Genomic DNA, 19,828 nt, shown 5'->3' on the forward strand with positions numbered 1-19,828 from the left:
TAGACTAGTAATCCAATGCTTTCTATATACATTTATAGGTTGTATAGATATGATTACAACAAACGTAAAATAACAGTCCAGTTACCAAGTAATTGTATCAAAATTTATTTGAACTGAATGTACAACTTCTAGGATATGTCTCAATTTGGCTTTCAAATCAGTTATTTATCCTACATTTCTTCGTTATCCTCGACACTGGCACTTCTTGACATGCTATTTTGTTGACTATAGTTAATTACAGAATCTTCCTTGTCTTTACAACTGCCCTCTATTTCTTCTGAACCATTGGATAGACTGATGATAGGGATTGGATCAATGCGCTGACTTTTTCTTGAGCCAACAAACAAATTTCTATGCTCATAGAGTGATATAGAAGAAAATACAACTAGGGCTAGCATTGAAGCAGCTCCAACAATGAGGAATAGACCCCAAAAACTGTTCACATCAACACGATTTGATGATGTGGTAGTTGTCAGATCTGGGCAAATATTTTGTTCCCCAAACCAACCTTTCTCAAATTTTGACATTTCTGGCTCTTCAGTGATGATCAAAATACCCCTAGAAACATCCGGCAAGAGAGGGGAACCTTTAGGGAAGACCTGCAAATAAAAAAATGTTGTCAATTTTCGTATAAATTCATTTTGCAATGTGTCTAGGTTATAATCGAGCCTAAACAATTTCGATCTCACTTATAATTGTAAGTTAGAAGCCTAGGTCAAGTCGTGTCTATTCTGCATTAGCTACGTGGCTCAATCTAGTCCGCTAACAGATAACTGTTAGTGATTTGACAATTGTATACAAGCCGATTCAATTTATATTGAGTGGTAAAGTTGGGATAACCAGGGACTTACAAATCCAAATCCACCAGCCTTAAGTGTTGGTGCAACCATAGTATATTTTGAGCAATATTTTGCAACAAAGGGCTTCATATAGGGAAGTTCATCAAAGGCTGCAGCAATACGTCCATCTAAGAAAGCATTGTGCAAGTCATCCATGTTGTGATACATTATGAGGTTGGCCTCATTGAAATTCAAGTGTCTTAAGAGAGCCAATACAAAAGAACCTTTTGGATAGCCAACTTTTACCCCATTCTGTATGAGCTGATCTATACTTGTTAAGGTAGGCTCCAGTTGTGACACTGTCAGCATTGAAGTTAAACTAGCTGTGTAGCTTTGTGTTAGAATTAGAACCACGAAGCACCATATAATCACCACAAACCTTGCTAAGCCAGTCACCACTTTTTCTCCTGTAACAGATGTTAGCAAAAGCACACAAGAGAATGAAGTTTTTACTATCAAATTAATCATTAGTTTCATCATAATTCAAGAAAAGAAGATTAAAAAAAAAGAGAGACATATGTAACTTACTGAATGGACCATAATCAACAACTGCATTTTCCCTATCAATAGCATTTGCAAAAAGTATGATGTTATATTTCGTGCCAATTTTTTGCTATGGTATGCACCCAAGGCGATTGTGTAAAAATAAAGTTATAGTAATGATGCAGGAAAATTACTATAATAATATATTCTAATCCATTAACTATACTTAACTAAGAAGTGTTATTCTAACTAATTAATTCTTCTCTTGAATTTTCATTTAACATTTTCTATTACCTAAGGACAATCAATTGATCACTTGGTTAAATCTCACTTCAAAATTTATTTTATGATTGATCTTTTTGTTTTTTGAAATTAATTGTAATCTAGAGTAACAAAGAAGGATACAATTGTGTTAACAAGGAGAAGAAAGAGAAATTACGTACGTTGCGAAGAAACCATTGTTGAGAACGAAAACCATAGGCTTGTGCCTAGTTGTTGAGGAGGAGTTTGTCCAAATTCTTCATTTGATTTTCTTTCAAGAATCCAGATCACAAAAGCAAAGAAAATGAAGAAGCATACGCTCGTTAACCATAGATCCCAGGTCAATGGCTTCAAGAAAACCCAAGCAGTTTTTTGCATCTTGTCTTTGACAGGAACAATCATTGTTACACCAGACTCGGTATATGGCAGGGTGAAGTCCACATAGTTTGATCTATTTGCAATAATTGTAACATCTCCAACAACTGCATCAAAATTCTATTCACAAGAAATTATCAAAAAAAAATATATATAACAAGCTAATTAGTGCCGTTTTAAACCTTTTAATTTTTGGAATTTTGATAGTCTGCATCCTAAATTTTTAGTGGTCACCACTTAGTATTACATGAAGTTCTACTTTTTACCACTTTGAACCAAATGTCAGCTCAAAACTGATTGTTGAGTATCTATTGAGTTATTGAGCAGCATATTAGTTCAATATAACAGCTGGTGAGGGTTGTACATTAAATGCAGCCTCACCCATATTTGCACATTTGTTTTAGTTTGCTGCTACTTCAAGAATTACCAGTCAACCACTAATTGAGCTGCAATTTCAGAAATTAGAAGTATAGATTAGAAATTGTGAATACTCCAGAGCTTGAGCTGCAAAATGCGATTAGCAGTAACAGCCAAGCTGCAATATTATTATGAATATAGTGGATATATGAAGGCATTTCAATATTATTATGAATATCTATTAATAATATGTGTATGTAGAGTAAAAATGAAGACCAAAGACCAAGTATTAAACTTAAGATCAAAGAAAAGGTACTTGAGTAATATTTGTCCTAACTGCTCAACAAAAAAAAGAAAGAAAAAAATTGTCCCTCCATCAAATTAGAATTTCAGAAGACCTTTATTGATATGTCTAGAATAGTGATAACTATCATTATTTTCTTTTTCTTTTTCATGGCTTAAAAAGAATATAGGCATATTTCAAGTTCAATCAACATGTTCAATACACATTCAAATCTCTCCTCTTCGTTTGCAATCCATAAATCACTTTCATTAGAGTCATTCCTAAAATCAACTTGTCCTACCTCATGTCTTAGGTAATTTAAACACAACAATATATCCTTGTTGATGTATATGAATATCAATAAGGACAAACTTTACAGCTATAAGCTCATATGGAGTCAGTGTCTTGGTTCGACTTGTCATAAGTATGAATTAGGTAATAAATCTGTAAACACCACATATATCCTTGTCAATAGACAAATCAATATATGGATCGAGTCTATCCTCTAGTTTGGAGATGTGGTTCACTCCTGCTTGCCTGGTTGAGCCCTCTTTTAGTATAGATTAATTAGTGTAAAATTAGTACATATATCATTGTTTGAAAAAAGAAAATTATGGCTACCCCTGTTAATATGATCATGAATTTATAGATTAACTTATGCTGTTTCATGTTGCTTGGCAGCTTTTGCGATAGTTAGAATTACAACTATCCTTAAGTTACTAAGTGTGAATTAATTACTTTCTTTACAACTCATAAATGTCGCTAGTCATAATGTCAATCCATTATAAGGTAAAAGCTGAGAAGGTCTTGATTTAGTGACTAAATTTGAAATTCCAGAAATTAGACTTTTTATATTCAAATTCCTCTTCCCTCTTTCCCGCTTCTTAATCCTACCATTCTTCTGCTAGAAAAATAAATTATAGAAAAGATTATAAGTTGAGGATGCAGGCCATTTAATAAGAAAACGAAGGGTTTTACTTACCCCAAGGTAAACTTGGTAAATCATATCATCATAGCTTCCAGCGCTTTTGCCATCCGCATTCTCAAATGGAACGTAGTCATATGGAACATAGTAGGGTAGTGTTGCCATAACAGCATCAAAGATGTCTATGCTAAATCCCGAGACCTTTGACGTATTAGATTTCAGATCATTTATGACCCTTACAAATTTACTACCATCCTTTACCGGCACCCCTATTCTCAGTTTCTTCTCATTGGTTGGAATCACCCATCCTTTTGGAACACTTTTACTATCACCTGGCCACAAAATATCAAGACTGGCTGCTGAAGATGGAAGGATTGGATCACCACTCATACTTGTTAAGTTTCTTGGAATCCCATTTTCTGTTGTCCAAATTCCTATCACCTTCTTTTCTTTACCAACCACATTGATTATCTCAAATATGGATGTATCCAATTGCCTATTTTTAAAGTGGAAATCTCCAGAAATGCCAGTAAAGCTAGTGTCCACCAATGCATGTTGGAGGTCCTTCCCAACTGTTGAAACCGGTAAACTATCAAGATCCCTTGAACCATTAGAGACATTGATTTTCTGGAATGAGAAATGTCTTGGTCCAATCTTCTCTACTGCCATTGCTAGTGCAATAGTTGCATCATATGCCCACAAACCGTAGATATTTAAGTCTTGAATGGAAGCCTCTTCTTGAGAGTTGTATCTCCATCTGTAAGAAAAAGCTTGCAGCCTTTTAGTTACACGAACATGAGGTTTTATTCCAATTACACCTTGCATTGATCTTGCAATTGCTGAATTCTCCAACCTCAAGAAATTAGTCATTCCATCCGTAGTGATCCAAACATATCCCTTACTCATCATTCCGATTTCTTTTGCTTTCATGAAAAGCCTTGAGCCGAGTGAGAATGGCATGTGAACGATGAAAACTCGAGTTTGCATAGTCATTAGCTTGTAAAGCTCTTTAAGGATTTCATCGTCGCTAGCTAATGGATGGATAACACTTCGGTAGGGAAGATTGGTGTTGATTTTTTCCAATGCATCATTAAGAAAAGGGATGATTCCTTCTCCAAATTCATTGTGAACATAAATAGGCACTGCTGCTTTCCATCCAAAGGCATGAATAAAAGCACTTATGGCTTGTACTTGAGACAAGTCATTCAGAGTTGCCCGAAAGAAAAACTCACTTCGAGTGTAGGAAAGTGAAGGGCTTGTTGCAGAAAATGAGATTATAGGTACTTGAGCAACATCTCCAAGATTGATAACAAAGTTTGCTTGCATAGATGTCATCGGCCCCAAAATAGCTTGCACCTCCACATTTTTCAGTAGATCAAGTGCTGCATGCATATAAATTTTAAGTGCATGTGTCAAGGATTACGTGTTGTGTTATTCCATAATATACTCCACTCCACATATAAAGATAGATTTACTTTCACTTTCACACAGATTAAAAAAATGTGAGTGTAGTTACTGCGATCATTTTCGTTTATCATCTTCCTCATATGCTCTGACATTAATACTAATTTTAGTGTTGCATTTATTATTCTTAGAATGGTTCACCTATAGAATAGTGTATTTATAGATAAAGATATATATATATATATATATATATATATATATATATATATATATATAGTGTAAATAGGAGGGTTCGAATTCGAGACCTCTTACTTACACTCCCTCCACTGAAGCACCCAATCCATCCCGCCTTCTCCCCCAATAAAGATGTATATTAAATATGGGCATGGTAGTAAATTGATAAATTAACTATCCTTTTAAATAGGATATGGACTTATAACTTATCACAAAAAGAAAATGATCGTATATATCTTTAGTAACATATGCCAGCCTGTACAGGTATATGTACTCATTTAATTAACAGGTATATGTAAATTATCACTATATTATTAATGTCTTAAATGCAGCCAATATAATAAATATGTCAGCTTTCCAACCTACAAAAATTGAGCACGTAAAAAAAGCGCTAAAAGAGAGAAAATTTCGACAATCCTTAGGACACTGCGTCGGGATTGGAGCAGGAGCAATTGAGGTTGTTAGGATTGTATACAACTTGGCAAAATTTGGTGTACACTTTGAGACATGATTGTATTTATATATTGAATTAGTATATACAGTATATAAAAAAAATTTAAACCCTTCCTTCCTACCTACATCTTTCTCACCTTTAACTGTCAAGTCCAAAATTTAAATTCTGAACCTAATAACAAAGAGAACCTTACAAATCCTTCCCTAATCACTAGATTAACCTCAGTAATTATGTATACTCCCTCCATTTCAAAATGTTTGTCACATTTCGAGATTTCAACATTTTAAAAATAGTGACTTGATAGTGATATTATTAAAATTGTTTCCAAAGTTGCCCTCGAAAAGTCAAATTTTAAAATTTGAATTTAGTATAAGTCATAGATAAAGGTGTGGATAATATTAGAAAAAGAAATCAAAAGTAACTTTGATTTTGGTAAGATGATAAACATTTGACAACATTTCAAAATAAAAAAAAAATAAAACTTTCCATGGAATAGAGGAAGTATATAACAAGTTAGATTAGTGTAAACCCAATCATCTATAAAATACTCCTTCTTTCCTAATATTAGAGTCATTTTTTGAGAATCTAACTTTCTACGAAGACATAGTGATCATGATGTTTAGATAAGATAGTATTGGTAAATTTACAAATGTATTTTTTGAATTCAAAATATTTCCTTGTTAAATGTATATTGAAATTTTAAAAAATTACTTTTTCAAATGATAAGATTGAAAAGTATGTGTTAAATTTGAAATGATAACTGTTATTTTAAAACATTTATAGAATGAAAACATAACATTAACACTGAAACAGGAAAGTACAACAATTATAAAATCGTACAAAAATCTAAACCTTACCTGCACCTAGTCTGCTAAGGCTACTCAAACTGCCGTCAATTGGACAACTTAATTATTAAAGCCTATCATACTAAGTGAATCAAATGCTCTAAAAAATTTGTTCGGTAAACGGTTCACGGCGCACCATTCAACCACGCAAATATCAGCAATTGTGTCTGCCAAGTGGGATTAGATGATATACTCCCTATGTACCGTTCATTTGGTTATATTTTTCGTTATTAGGTATTTCAAAATAATTGTTATGTTAGAAAAGTTAAAATAACTTTTATACTCTTTTTTTAATATAACTTTTATTTTTAATCATACATTCAAATTTAAAATTTGAATTTGAGGGATAAAATTAAAAAGAGAAGCACAAATATAACTATTCTTAAAAAATTGGATTCTCCAAATATAACCAAATGAATGGGACGGAGGGAGTAGATAGAAGTTGATATTTGACAAAAAAAAAAAGTGAGATTAGATGACATCATCCCTATCAAAATAGTGATGTGGTTATTGTACGGACACATGTTTTGCTATGGTCTTATAGGCTGTGGTCTATACAAGTATTTCTCCAAACGTATACAGTATACTCACTGCTTAATTCATTCACCCGCACTGTTTATAATGTTTCAGAAAATCAACTATTTTATTTTTACAACTATTTTATTTTTAGAGTAGTCGGTTCTGGGAGGTTGGATTGGATAGATATAAGTCTCCTGGAGGCTTCCAAAAGTTGCCAACTTTTGAAGGTTCTTCTGAGGTTTAGATTTGTAAAAGCCGTAACTCTAACTTCGATTAGAAAAGGTCAAGAGTAGTTGATCACAGAAAAAATACAACCTAGGACGAGTTGTAGCCTACCTCCCAAACCACGGGAAGAAGGTATCAGATCACTGTAGTTCTAGACCCCTTCTGATAAAACACAATTCCCGTAATTGAAGCTAGTAAAGTAATCTGGTAGAAAGGGCCCGCGTACCCATCTTCTTTCCCAGTTTCCCCCGATTGCTGGGCACCTCAGTTTTCTTCGTACTTGGAACGTAGATTTGCCCAGTTCCGGAGAAAGGGCACAATAATAACTTCAGAATCCAGGGAGATCCCACTTTTATCATTCAAAGGCTCTTCTTAATGCAGGTCAAGGAATCGTATTCCTTAACTTGCGTTTAGAATTTTCTAAAAATTTCACTAACAGGTGCAAAAATACTCATTTAATTTGGTGATGTTTTAATTCTTTCTGAATTTTCTCTTGACTCATTTGATCCTATTCCTTCCTCTTAGTATAGGATAAAAATAGGAATAGAATAAAAAAGAAAAAATTATAATGTTTTAGAGGATAAGTCAGTTCCACCAGTAACTCTTAAAAATAAACACACACACACACACAGAGTCCAACTGTCCAAGAGGCGAAGACAATTGAATCTGAACCTGTAGCATCAGCACAAGTGGAAAGCAAGATAAAACACACACAAATCAAGGGATAGAGAGAATTGAACCTGCAGCAGCAGCACCAACCACAGATCTTTTGGAGTCCCTTCTGTTCAGAGCAAGCCTTGTTTTGTAGGAGGAACCATGAGAAGCATACAGGTCTGACAAGGCCATCGAGATGCATTTCATCCCCATCTTACCAATCTCTGTATGCGCATCAAGAACCACTCCAACATTCACTGGAATGGTTATATGCTCAGCAGCTTCTTTTGCAAAGCATACTTGAAAACAAAGCAAAAGGGCAATTGAAAGAACACCTATCAAAGTATCCATTCTTCTCATTTTTTTACCTCCTTAGTTTGATCATATAAATGAACATTTTCTCTATGACTACACAAGTTCATGTATAAAGAATGGCATATGAATACAAGGTGCTAAGAGTATTCAAAAGGGTTTAAACTTGACTAAAATGCGAATGATGCAACGACTTCAAACCCAAAACGTGTGACATTACTTGGTCTGGTATGGAATGTCTTTCTTGACTCTGTCTCGATGAATTTACAATGGTTTTGTGGAACTATGCATACTAAAGAAATTTAAGCCACGAAATTAATATCTGACCTAAAATTTTGTCCTATCTGTATGGGATCAAGAACCCATCCTATATATCCAACGATGCTGAGTTGTTCTTGTCTGTCGTATGTCTATTTATATATGCCTCTCCTTCTAAATTATCGTGTCATTGTCACGTATGATCAAAAAATTTGGGACTCTTGATTGGTGACTCCTAATCTCTAACCTGGGGAGGTAAATCTAGAAGACTACAGAGTGCAAGATTTGCAAGTTTATTTTGTTTCAAGTGGGTTGTTAAGAAATTTTAAGTTTATTTTGTTCTCATCTCAAAGACCATAAAGAGTTCAATTTTCAACTTGGCCCGCTGAGCTCTGTTTTCATACTCTTGACTCCGTGCGTGTATAGACTCAAGGAGTCAACTCGAAGAAGAGACGACTTTCCTTCGTTTTTCTTACGAATGACTTGGAAGACTTTGGAGAAGAATTCGCCGATTGTAGGAAGTGCAGTGAAAAGTTGACACGTTATTAACGCAGGGGAACATGCGGGCCAAATTGAACAGAGAAGACCCGCTCACGTCATTGGATACTAAGTATAAAAAAAAAAAGTTAAGAAATAATAAGTTTTTAACAATTGCCGCCACCTCTTTTAAGATTTAAAAAATTTACTTATAGTTAACACCTTTTTTAGTCAAAGGTTCTAATCTCATGTTATGCAGCACATTATATTCCATTCTTTGTTCCTCTTAGTGAACTTTTTGCTCAGTTTTATAGAAAGCCAAATAACCAATAGGGGTGCACTCGTTAAAAGGAGTCCATTCACTAATTACATAACGAAAAATAAATTTAAGGATTGTTTCAAAACATGGCTCAAATTTTGTTACGAAGAACTATCTTGAAATTTTTATCTACTGGGTAATGGTGGCGTTTAACTTTTTTGTCATTTAATTTGTTAAATGGAATCTCTTCACAAACTACATCAAAACATAGTTCAAATTTTCTTATAAAGAATTACCTTAAATTTTTTACGTAATCGGTAATGATGATGTTTAAGTTCTTTTGTCATTTAATTTGTTAGAAATCATATAGGGGCAATCTATAATATTTATTAAATTTGTTATGGTTACATTACCAATTGTTACTAAAACATACATTCTATGCGTGGTTTTCGTGATTTTTTAAACCTTAGGAGATGCGGCTGTAATTGTTATAAACATCAGAGAAGGTTTATCAAATTATTCCAAAAATTAAAAGAGGAATGCAACAATGAAACAAATGGTTACTGATGGCTGGGGGGATAATCAAACAAATACAATGAAATACTGCAAGTGGGCAATTTGTAATATAAAATAGGGTAAAATACAAAAAAAAAAAATCCCCTGTAGTTAAGTTAACCTGGAGTTAGGACCTTAGGGTTATAAGGGTCGGTCTTTGACATCACACCAAATATAATCATAGCAAATTTACAATTAAAAAATGTTTATTTTAAACATACTTTTTCCATTATGTTATTTAGACTTTGGCATCTAAGTTATGCTATAATATAGTGGTAGTTTAACAACATCAAAAACTAAACCTAATTTTGGATTTATATCAATAACTAAACCTAATTAGATATAACACTTTTGTAAAGCGCAAGAATTTAGAATTCTTAATTTATTAAGGGAAGTCAATGTCAATAAAAATGGCACATTAAAAATTTTAGAATGGACAATACAGAACATTGAGGGGAAAAGTTGAGAAGAATAAAAAGTTTAAATATTTTAGGGGAGACGAATAAAGGAGTAGCCGCCGCTTTTTAAATTAGTTCAAACCACAAAGTAATAAAGTGTATGTTTTAATACTATAGGGGATTTTTTGTAGGTCCGCTTAACCACAAAGGTCTTTTTTGCACTTTATCCCTGAAGAGTATAATAGGTATATCAGTTGAAAATTTATTTGTTTTCAGTACAAATACTCGCAAAAGAGATATGTGTATCTCAAACTTGTTAATTTAGACGATTTTCGTCGCTTTTTCCAATTAGTTCAAACTACGAGGTAACAAAATGTATGTTTTAAAACTATAGAGGATTTTTCTATCAGTTCACTTAACCACATGAGACTTTTCTATATATTACCCTCTAAAAATAAGTATTATATGCACTTTCTTGGAAACCATCAAGCAATTTTCATAAGGGAATGATAGTGCAATAAAATAAGGGATGTGGAAGGAATAACAAATGATATGAAGAGTTGAAGCAAATTTATTAAACCTGACCCAGCAAAGGCACCGGGTGATGGATCAATAGTTCAACTGGTACGTTAGTAGTTAAACTAGTGAGCAAATTATCCGGATAGCCACTAAATTTTTAGAATTGTTGAGTTTTGGTCATTGAACTATTAAAAGTTTCATTTTGACCATCAAACTATCTCAAGTTTAGATTTTTGACCATTCTGTTAGATTTAATCGTTAACTATAGCAGATCTGAGTGTCTACACAATTCATGAGACAAAAGAAAGAATCATGGTTAACGATTAAATCTGACGGAATAATCCGAAATCTAAATTTTAGATAGTTTAGTGACCAAAACCAAACTTTTAATAGTTTAATGGTCAAAACTCCACAATTTCAAAAGTTTAGTGGTTATCGGAATAATTTGCTCTGAACCAGTGGGTCACTTAATTAATATTTGTAAATCAATTTTTTGTGCTCCCACGCAGTCCTTCATACGGTAGGAATTCTCGTACTATTCCTACCCCGGACGGATCCCTTTCGAGAATATGAAAGTGCCGTGCATACATGTCTTTGAATTCAGATCGAGAGTTTGGGAGACGAACGCAGAATGGGGGAACTCTAAATCCGAGGCTCACAAGTTCCATTTTACTTCCTTTGAAGTTAAAATAATTATAGTGTGTGTTTAAATAATACATTATTTGAGATAATTTTTTGAAAAAAAATACTGTAATAATTTTTTAATGTGATTTATGTGAAATGAAAAAATAATTAAAAAAATATGTCCATGATGCAAGTAAATAAAATTTAACAAATAATCTCTATTCAATATTAATCGTTTTTACACCATCTTACAACTTATTTGTACCACAACCTATAACCTATCTATTCTATATTTCACGCAAACTTGTTTAAAACGAAACTTGTGAGGTCCATCAACACTCTAGTGCTCTCACACGATTTGGATCACAAAGAAGTTCAAAAATGAATGAAACATCCGATTCAATGAGGTCGTGGATATGTAATCATTCAATTACATCCCATTGTTGGTGTCATTATTCTATTTTTTCCATTATTCCAAAAAAAAGATTGATTCTTTCAAACTCAACCAAAATTTTTGAATGAAAATGATTTTCCATTTTGCTATTTAAAAAAGTAAATTTTACAATTTTCGATACACTCCTAATGAGTTAATATCCCAGATCAAAGGATCAAAGTGATAAATTCATCCAAATTCATTTTTTTTCTAGGAATTTGATTACACATATTCATAAAAAATTTGATTCCCAAAATGATTATAAATGTTGGATAGTGGGAGTAAATGCTATTGCACCCTAAAGATGGGGACAATGTGCAATATTCTAGCCACGAATGACAGTCAACTTACTCTAACCACAGTTAGTAGAATACTAGGAGGAGGATCACCGCGCGATGCGCGGTGTGCGAATGCAATTATGCCCAGTAATGGCCAATTTAATTGTAATTTATGAACAATATTAGCGAATTCAAACGGCAAGTAATATAACAAGTGTTACACAAGATGAAGCGTGCGGTTAGTTTGCATCTAAAAAAGAACGCGTGGAAATAGAAAATTGAATAGGTAAATGATTTTGTATTTAGCGAGAATTGTATAAAATGGTTAGTTATTTGTAATATTAGCGGGGACGTTTTTATACATAAGTTAACAGCTATATGTAGCACTTGTGAAGATTTCTTTGGTAGAATAAATGGAAAGAGTAAAGAACATAATAACATGTATAACTTAGATAAATTAATTATCAAAAATTGTAAATTTGAAAAAAGAATGTAGTATGTTTATTATGAGTAAAGAATTTCATAATGGCTGTTGAATGCTAATCAATTGTTTGTTTTATTTGCTAAGACTGATCAGTGAACAACAATCATTGGCATCGAGTATGCAATAGGTGACTAATTCCGTAATGGATAATTGTAAAAATAGGCGAAGGAATTTTTTTTATGCTACCATTATTGTTGTTTAAATATTTTTTTTTTCACAGAAAGAAGACATGCGATATAATTGTTTTTTTGTAAAAAAATGAGAGACAAGAATATATATTATTTTTTATAGTATTGTTGACCGATCAATGGAAATAAAGGTTGTAGTTGATGGAAAATGGCAGATTTCTTTTATTTAACTAATGATAAGCAGACTACATCATATATTGCAGCTGGATTCCTAGACATCTGAATAGATATTAAACGTGTGATACCATGGGAAAATTTTTTCAACACCGGTATCATCAAAGATTAAAACTGTGAAGACAGTTTCTGATTCTGGAATAAACGCCAGGATTTCATTATGCTGTAGCTGGTGCTCAAGAATGAAAGTTCTCCAATTTCGCCGAAGGCGTTCACACTTGACACCAATTTGAGTGCTTCTATATCCAGTTTTGATAAGCAATGTAGGAGTTCTTTCATGATTTATGAAATGATCAACAAAGCGTGGAATTTGCTGATAGTAATATATTAAAATTAGAATGTATGTAGAATCAGAAGAAAATTTCTTGCAAAGGGAGTAAAAGGACGAAGGCAAGGATAGAATAGTTCACCAAGCTATTTGGAGTTGCTGAGTGGAAAACTTGGTAAAAGCACATAGAATCGGATAAATTTTGACAGAGATCCGGTTGCATTGAGGAAGCTACATGCTGCTGTCTAGTGCCTGAACAGTTATTAGCAATAATTACGAACCATGTATTCAATTAGAAGTAATATATTGTATATATTAGAATATAGGATAGGTAGAATGGTGGTAGAACCTTGCAAAGTAAAATTGCTTGTCTGTAAAAGATTTGGCAGGGGAGCTGTCCAGCGCATGTAAACTTGTGTTTGTAGTTCAGAAAAATGAATTACATCAAATATTAGACTTCCGGCATGGCGAAGTAATAGCGTGTCATGTCTTTTAATGCTATTGTGCTCGCAGAAATAATCCCAGCCTTCTCCAAATGAATGGTTAGTGACCATTATGGGCCATTGTAGCAGTCCAATCCTGAGAATGATTCGGCTGGATTGGTGTTGAGCAAGCAATAGCTCAAATTGAGAAGGAAATATCTGGAGAACATGGAGAATATAAATAGTGTTGATAAAGTCTTTGGCATAAACATTTAAATTAGATCATTTAGATGTGCATAAAGAAAGACCAAACTTGTCCTCTATGGATGCACTTGAGAAGGAAACAACAAGCTGTTAAATTGTCATACGTGAGATGAAGGTCTGGTGCTGTTGTGCAGCTTATGTCTGACATTGAACTAATAGAAGGAAGGTTTAAGAAGCGGAGAAAAAGAAGGCATCTATTTAAGGAAGATGGGTGTGCAAGGCAAGTTCATCTTCTGAAGATTTAAAAGCACATATAAACACATTTTTCCTTGGTTTTAATGGCGAGTGCAGACCTGCTTTGTACTCTAAGTGAAGAAATTTATTGATTGCAGTAGAGGACGGTAAAGAATGGGCAATAGAAATGACAATTCAATGTTATTTATTAGGTGTGAGGCGTCAGCTGACCACAATATAAAGCTAACATCAACCCTGTACTTGGAAAATTTAATTGCGTGCAAGGAATTCATAGATAGTCATGCTTTTGTCATGTCTGTCATATATGCAGTCAAAGAATCAGTCTAGAAAGGAGCAACACAAGGTGAATTTATAATCTTTACGTCCCAAAGAAGGTAGTAGGTGCAATAAATAAAGAAGTGTACATACAGAGCTGGACGGTTAAAGAATTGATTGCAACATTTGCATAAAAGAAGATGAAAAGGAACAGAAAAGCACTCCAAAATCATATAAATTTTAAAGTCGACACAATGAACAAAGTAAGTTTCTTGCCAGGAATCCAAAGATTTCTATGAAAATCTCCTTGATATCCAAGATAAAGATTGCAGTTCATCTTTGGAGCGCTGGCAGGAACATTGATACAAAAGTAAGCATCGACGTTAGATGGTGATGCAAAAGCTGTTTGACAAGTCACCACGCAGAGAAGGCAAAAGGCTTACAAACATAGTAGTAGCACATTCAAAAGTAACAAAAAATGTGCTGTTTTGCATATAGAAGTGCAGATGAAAAAGGCAAAAAAGTTTCCAAACTCCTGATTCATCTCAATTTTGTCCTCTTGTTGGAATTCTTAGTAGCAGTCTCAACGTCATCACTGGCAGTAGTTTCTGCTTCATCAAACTTATCACTGAGGCGGAGGCGAGCTTTTGAACCAGAGCTACTTTCTTCTACAAGGATAAAGATTAGTTGGATATGATGGTAAGATACGAAAGTTATTTGTTAAAACTGTAACTATGTGGACCAACCTGAAGCCAGCAGCTGAGCAGCGTCAATTTTGTGCTCAGACGAGATAAGTAAAGCATTTGGTTGTTCTAGTGATTGAGCAGAATCAAATCCTTGTTCAAGTTCAGAATAATGCAAAATTGTATAACGTTGCCTGGCATCCGCTAATTGAGTCTGGATTGGTTTAATATGGAGCAGAAAAGTCTTTGTTTTCAGGCTGTTGTGAGCAAACTCGAGTGGAAGTTCGTGGTTCTACAGACAAAACAAAAAGGAATGACAATTGGGAGTAGATTGCTGCTTTCACTAACAACCACATGAAGCTAAAATAACCTGGTTAAAATGATCCATTGCTTCAAGGGCGGTGAAGGTGAGAAGCTTCTCTGCCAGGTCGCCAAAGACTGAGGCTGGTATAACTCCGCTGTCATCACTTAAATCAACGTCGAACCGACATCTGAAAAGTAAACATGTACCGTATTAGGTAATGGATTGAAGTCTGGTGAATTTAGGTACAATTTGCTACTAAATTTAATGCTGAGGATTTAATAATATAGCACCTGGGCACAGCAGGACTCTTCTGCTTGCATGAATTGCAGGTAAACTCAATGCCGTAGTCTGCTGCAGTAGCGCGGTTGCATTTTGCACAGCTCATATACCAATATTTCTGGAAAATGTGCTCAAAAGAGATTTTTGCCTTGACCAGCGTAGTCTAAAAGTAACCAAATATAAGTTCAGAAGCTAAATATGCATGACTAATTTTAAGGAAAGTGGTTAAATAGGAAAAGCGTCATAGCACCTTCTGTGACAGAGAAACATTACAGATTAAAGTACTCTTTTGGTCTGCTTTCAAAAAGAGTTGAGGATTGTATTTGATGTAACTCTTTGTTTCAATCAGGCTTGCAATTAATTTAGTATTTCTCATTGCCCTGCACAGCGAATGATGAAATCAGAGAATAAGGGGAAAAAAAATGAGAACAGCTCATATTGCGTGTTTATGAAAAAAGCAAAGAAATAGGCATTGAACCAATTCTTCAATTCTCTTGCTTCCTGTATGGGTGGGTCAACAAGAAGTGCAGAATCAAACCAGGTAGAGAGTGAAACTCCTACAGAATAAACAACAGCGGAAGATTTCAGGCATCACTGGCAAGCTTTAAATTAAGTAAATAAAGGTTATTACACAGAAGGACAGTATTTTAACGAACCATTGTAGTTGTTAACTTTTAATCTGCGCCCGATGACAACTGGATAGGCCTGAATGGTATTCACTAAAATCTGTCCTTCATTGTTCAAAAAGTCATCCCACAAAGATAGCATCACTGTTTGAGACCTAGTATTCACATTGACATATAAGTCAACATTCAAAGAAATAAATATGGTTACAAAAACAAGAAGATAGAGCTAGCCAAAAACAGTAATAGGATTATAAAAAGATGGTGCTTACTGTTCATTAAGGAGGACAAATTTCTGAACACTTGACTGTTTGGAGTTCTTAGTTATCGTTTTCTTCTCTAATGAACTGATTACAACTCCCAGAACGTCTACGAGACAACAAAGATAGGTCAGGAAAGTAATAATCAGTTTGATGAGGGCAAACTCGCATTTCAAAGGTAGCTAAAACTTACCTACAGACTTGCTTTTGTCGTCCATGTATTGAGCTAAATCTGCAAACTCTGTGAAGGTAAATTTAACAGGCATGATGTCTTCTTCCCTATTAACTTCTTCAATAACAGTCTTAGCAGTAATCACCCATTGCACAGTCAAGTCAGAGGTCTGAAATTTTGGTGGAATGCTTCTGACATCAGCATTTGAGATCCTGTACTTTCGATAAACTTGAAGAACAGGACTCATCTTAGGTATATCAGCATTGAAAATGATGCCTTCTACTCTAGAACCCTGTTAAGGAGATCAATTGAAAAAGTCCATTAAAACGAGTGTAAGATTGAAGAACTGATATGCTTAGAAAATATGCTCTAAAATATAACCTCGGAGTCGTAGAAGATCATTTTTTGTTTCTTGGTCGGTGTTCCCATTGAATCAGTAACTTGTTGCTTTTCTTGAACAGTTACAATACAGCACCAATTTTTCATATTAGGAGCGATATCTCTGATTGATAACATGTTAGCCATCCTGAAAAAAGAAGAAGCAAAAAAATGTATAATCTGGAAAGTGATATACGGATGAAATAACATTAATAAGTAAACTAAGGGATAGGGATATCCAGATATACCTGAATGCAAGAAAGATATATAGCTAACTGAACTGAAATACTTCATTGAATACAACATTTCTAGTTTTGCAGTCTTTTTTTGTACCATCAAAAGTCCCCGGAACAATGAGAATCTTGCACGCAGATGAAGTTTTGGCTCTGGACAGAGCTACATAGAGCTGTCCATGTGAAAAAACAGGTTCACGTAAATAAATGCCAACATAGTCGAGAGTTTGTCCTTGGGACTTATTGATGGTCAATGCAAAGCAAAGACGGACTGGAAACTGCGTTCTTATGAATGCAACGCCATTCTTTTCATTATCAGGAGTCTGTAGAGGCATCTTTGGAATTAGGATAATTTTTCCTTGATGCTGGCCGAAAACAACTTCAGCAGAAATAGTGTGATGGCCAAGTTCTCTACATACGAGTCTAGTACCATTACAAAGGCCCTCTAGCGGGTTAAGATTCCTCATCAATATAATTGGACAGTTTTCCTTTAGCATTAACTTGTGAGGAGGAAGGCCTTTTGGATTTTGAGAATTGAGAAAATCTTCATAATCACCTTGGTGCCGCTGATCAACAGTTTTGTCTGTGCTAGTGTAAGTATACAGCTTTCCAGGAAATCTCCTAATTAGGATATCATTTAACTCATCAACTGAACTGTTTTTAGGAGCAAGAATACACCTATTGATCATACTATAAGGGTCTCGAGAATAGAGAGGTAAATCCGGGAAAACACAACTTATTAACCTGTTAATAGAGGAATTAAGTTAGGAATTATATAGGTAAAAAGTCAGACAGATAAACCAGCATAGTAGTAAATTATTTAACCTGTTCAGCGACTCTTCTTTATCGTTATAAGGAATGACTAAATCTGTGGAGAGAGTTATTTCACCATTCAGGTCAACAGGTTCCTTTCCTTCGCCCACACTTAATAAGAATTCAGAAAACTGAGGATCTAATATAGCTCGCATATTTTCTGACAGCTTTAGCTTATGAAGTTGAGGCCATAAAGGGGAATTAAGAAAGCAGGACTGTAAAAGGACCTCTTTTGTTGATTGCTCAATTACAGGCAGTGTTTGTCGGAAATCCCCACCAAAAACGACAACTTTGCCCCCAAAAGGCAGGTTACATTCCATAATATCTCTCAGCAAATCATCAAATGCTTCAATAGTTTCTCGTCTGGCCATTGAAGCCTCATCCCACAAGATCAATTTGGATTCAGAGAGCAACTTCGCAACGCTACCTTGCTTGCTAAGCTGGCAAGTTTTGCTCTTTGAGAAGTCAAGAGGTATTTTAAATCTTGAATGTGCAGTTCTTCCTCCAGGTAGGATAGATGCTGCAATTCTAGATGTCGCCACTGCAATGGCGATATGACCTTGTGATCTCAAAGTAGCGAGGAGCGACCGGTACAAAAAAGTTTTACCGGTACCCCCCGGACCATCAATAAAAAAAGGATGGCCATGCGAAGAGAAACATGCTTGCAAGATTAAATCATAAGCATATTTCTGTTCAGAATTTAATCTGGAAGACAGTAATATATCCTCTGACGGTACGCTGATGTTTCTCTCGTACTCAATTTCCTTCGTCAGGGACGTGCTATATGAACTCATGAGATTAGGTGGCACCAATTGGTAGTCACTAATATTTTTACCCATCTGGCCAAGCAATCTGTTAATATCAGCCAGAACAAGTCTCCTAATTTCGTCAGGAGAGCAGGGATGATATTGCTGATGTCTTTCATAATCTCTAGAGAAATCTGGTTCAAACTTCTCCCATAACATTTTGGGATTAGTTGGAGAACAATATACCAGAAGAGTGGCAAATAAGAGCCTGAGCGAAGATGGCATCTGAAACGCAACAGCCTCTTCAAGCGTTTCTTCTATATACGAATCAGATTGTAAGAGACCAAGTGCAAAGGCAGCATCTCTGAACGAACTCATTTTTTTGTTATTCACAGTTAACAGATCATCGAATGATGTCGGTCCAGGAACATGAGTTAAGAGAAGGCGTAGATAATATCACTCTCCCTCTGTTGGACTAACACTAACAAGTCTACCTATCACTTTCCGACGTTTCCTTTCTGTCCAGTGTCTATACTTAGCAGTCCAAACGAAATGCTGAGGGAAATCCCTATAGAAACATTTAAGATTTTCAGCCACTGCATTTGTTGCATTCATTTTGAAAAACTCAGTTAACATGGTTTTTGAAAAGTCAGCCTTGGCTAATAATAGCAAGAGATCTGAGTTTTTATCAAAGGAAACAAACTGCTGATTCGGAAGGTGAACTTGGAGTGTATAAACAGAAGGAGTCATCTCATTTAGACGAAATTCATAGATGCGCCAAAAAGCCTCGGGAGGCGAAATATATCTACCCTTTTGAAACTCAGTAATTTCATCGATATCAGGAGGACCGGCATCAGTTACAACCTTAAAAGAAACCAGATCATGACCTTTAAACACATACTTGTACAAGTACTTCACCAGCTTTATAGTCGAACAGATCTCGACGTTTATGTGGCAATCAAACAAAGCAAGGAGGTACGGGTTGTAAGGCACAACCCACCTATTATCGAGAGTAAACCGTCGGACCTTTATTTTTCTACCATCATCCCTTCTTCTATAATGTGGGTAACCATCTTCAGCATGAGTTGTTTGTGAACAAAAATCTTTGGGATAACG

General features: G+C 34.7%; 3 protein-coding genes across 3 annotated transcripts; all 3 read right to left on the minus strand.

Moving 5' to 3' along the window:
* LOC113703368 (glutamate receptor 2.7) lies at nt 1–8,442 on the minus strand. The gene is made up of 5 exons (XM_027224709.2): nt 7,945–8,442; nt 3,581–4,905; nt 1,766–2,078; nt 852–1,246; nt 1–599 (listed from the first exon to the last, which is right to left on the minus strand). Exons 1-5 carry the CDS (start codon nt 8,216–8,218, stop codon nt 171–173), a joined length of 2,736 nt encoding a protein of 911 aa, XP_027080510.1. The 5' UTR covers nt 8,219–8,442; the 3' UTR covers nt 1–170.
* A 5,980-nt stretch (nt 8,443–14,422) lies between these two features.
* LOC140013058 (replication protein A 70 kDa DNA-binding subunit B-like) lies at nt 14,423–16,828 on the minus strand. The gene is made up of 8 exons (XM_072062079.1): nt 16,564–16,828; nt 16,383–16,479; nt 16,144–16,268; nt 15,738–16,044; nt 15,499–15,650; nt 15,275–15,395; nt 14,968–15,196; nt 14,423–14,889 (listed from the first exon to the last, which is right to left on the minus strand). The coding sequence occupies exons 4-8, from the start codon at nt 15,861–15,863 to the stop codon at nt 14,762–14,764; spliced, it is 756 nt and encodes a 251-aa protein (XP_071918180.1). The 5' UTR covers nt 15,864–16,044; nt 16,144–16,268; nt 16,383–16,479; nt 16,564–16,828; the 3' UTR covers nt 14,423–14,761.
* LOC140012742 (uncharacterized) lies at nt 15,973–19,090 on the minus strand. The gene is made up of 7 exons (XM_072061036.1): nt 17,979–19,090; nt 17,202–17,897; nt 16,924–17,068; nt 16,564–16,834; nt 16,383–16,479; nt 16,160–16,268; nt 15,973–16,044 (listed from the first exon to the last, which is right to left on the minus strand). Exons 1-7 carry the CDS (start codon nt 19,088–19,090, stop codon nt 15,973–15,975), a joined length of 2,502 nt encoding a protein of 833 aa, XP_071917137.1.
* Nucleotides 19,091–19,828: the final 738 nt, after the last annotated feature.

This window comes from Coffea arabica, chromosome 8e, assembly GCF_036785885.1.
Source record: "Coffea arabica cultivar ET-39 chromosome 8e, Coffea Arabica ET-39 HiFi, whole genome shotgun sequence".
Taxonomy (NCBI): Eukaryota; Viridiplantae; Streptophyta; class Magnoliopsida; order Gentianales; family Rubiaceae; genus Coffea; species Coffea arabica.

Excerpts from the sequence above, each read along its gene's own strand:
- LOC113703368 (XM_027224709.2), bottom strand. The coding sequence starts at position 8,218 with ATGAGAAGAATGGATACTTTGATAGGTGTTCTTTCAATTGCCCTTTTG. Across the intron at positions 4,906-7,944 it reads GGTTGGTGCTGCTGCTGCAG|CACTTGATCTACTGAAAAAT; the intron begins GTTCAATTCTCT and ends ATATGCATGCAG. Across the intron at positions 2,079-3,580 it reads TTTACCAAGTTTACCTTGGG|AATTTTGATGCAGTTGTTGG; the intron begins GTAAGTAAAACC and ends TCTTGTGAATAG.
- LOC140013058 (XM_072062079.1), bottom strand. The coding sequence starts at position 15,863 with ATGAGAAATACTAAATTAATTGCAAGCCTGATTGAAACAAAGAGTTAC. Across the intron at positions 15,396-15,498 it reads AAGAGTCCTGCTGTGCCCAG|ATGTCGGTTCGACGTTGATT; the intron begins GTGCTATATTAT and ends TTTACTTTTCAG. Across the intron at positions 14,890-14,967 it reads TGCTCAGCTGCTGGCTTCAG|AAGAAAGTAGCTCTGGTTCA; the intron begins GTTGGTCCACAT and ends TTATCCTTGTAG.
- LOC140012742 (XM_072061036.1), bottom strand. The coding sequence starts at position 19,090 with ATGAGTTCGTTCAGAGATGCTGCCTTTGCACTTGGTCTCTTACAATCT. Across the intron at positions 17,069-17,201 it reads GTATTCAATGAAGTATTTCA|GATGGCTAACATGTTATCAA; the intron begins GTTCAGTTAGCT and ends TTCTTTTTTCAG. Across the intron at positions 16,269-16,382 it reads TTTGTCCTCCTTAATGAACA|GTCTCAAACAGTGATGCTAT; the intron begins GTAAGCACCATC and ends TGTGAATACTAG.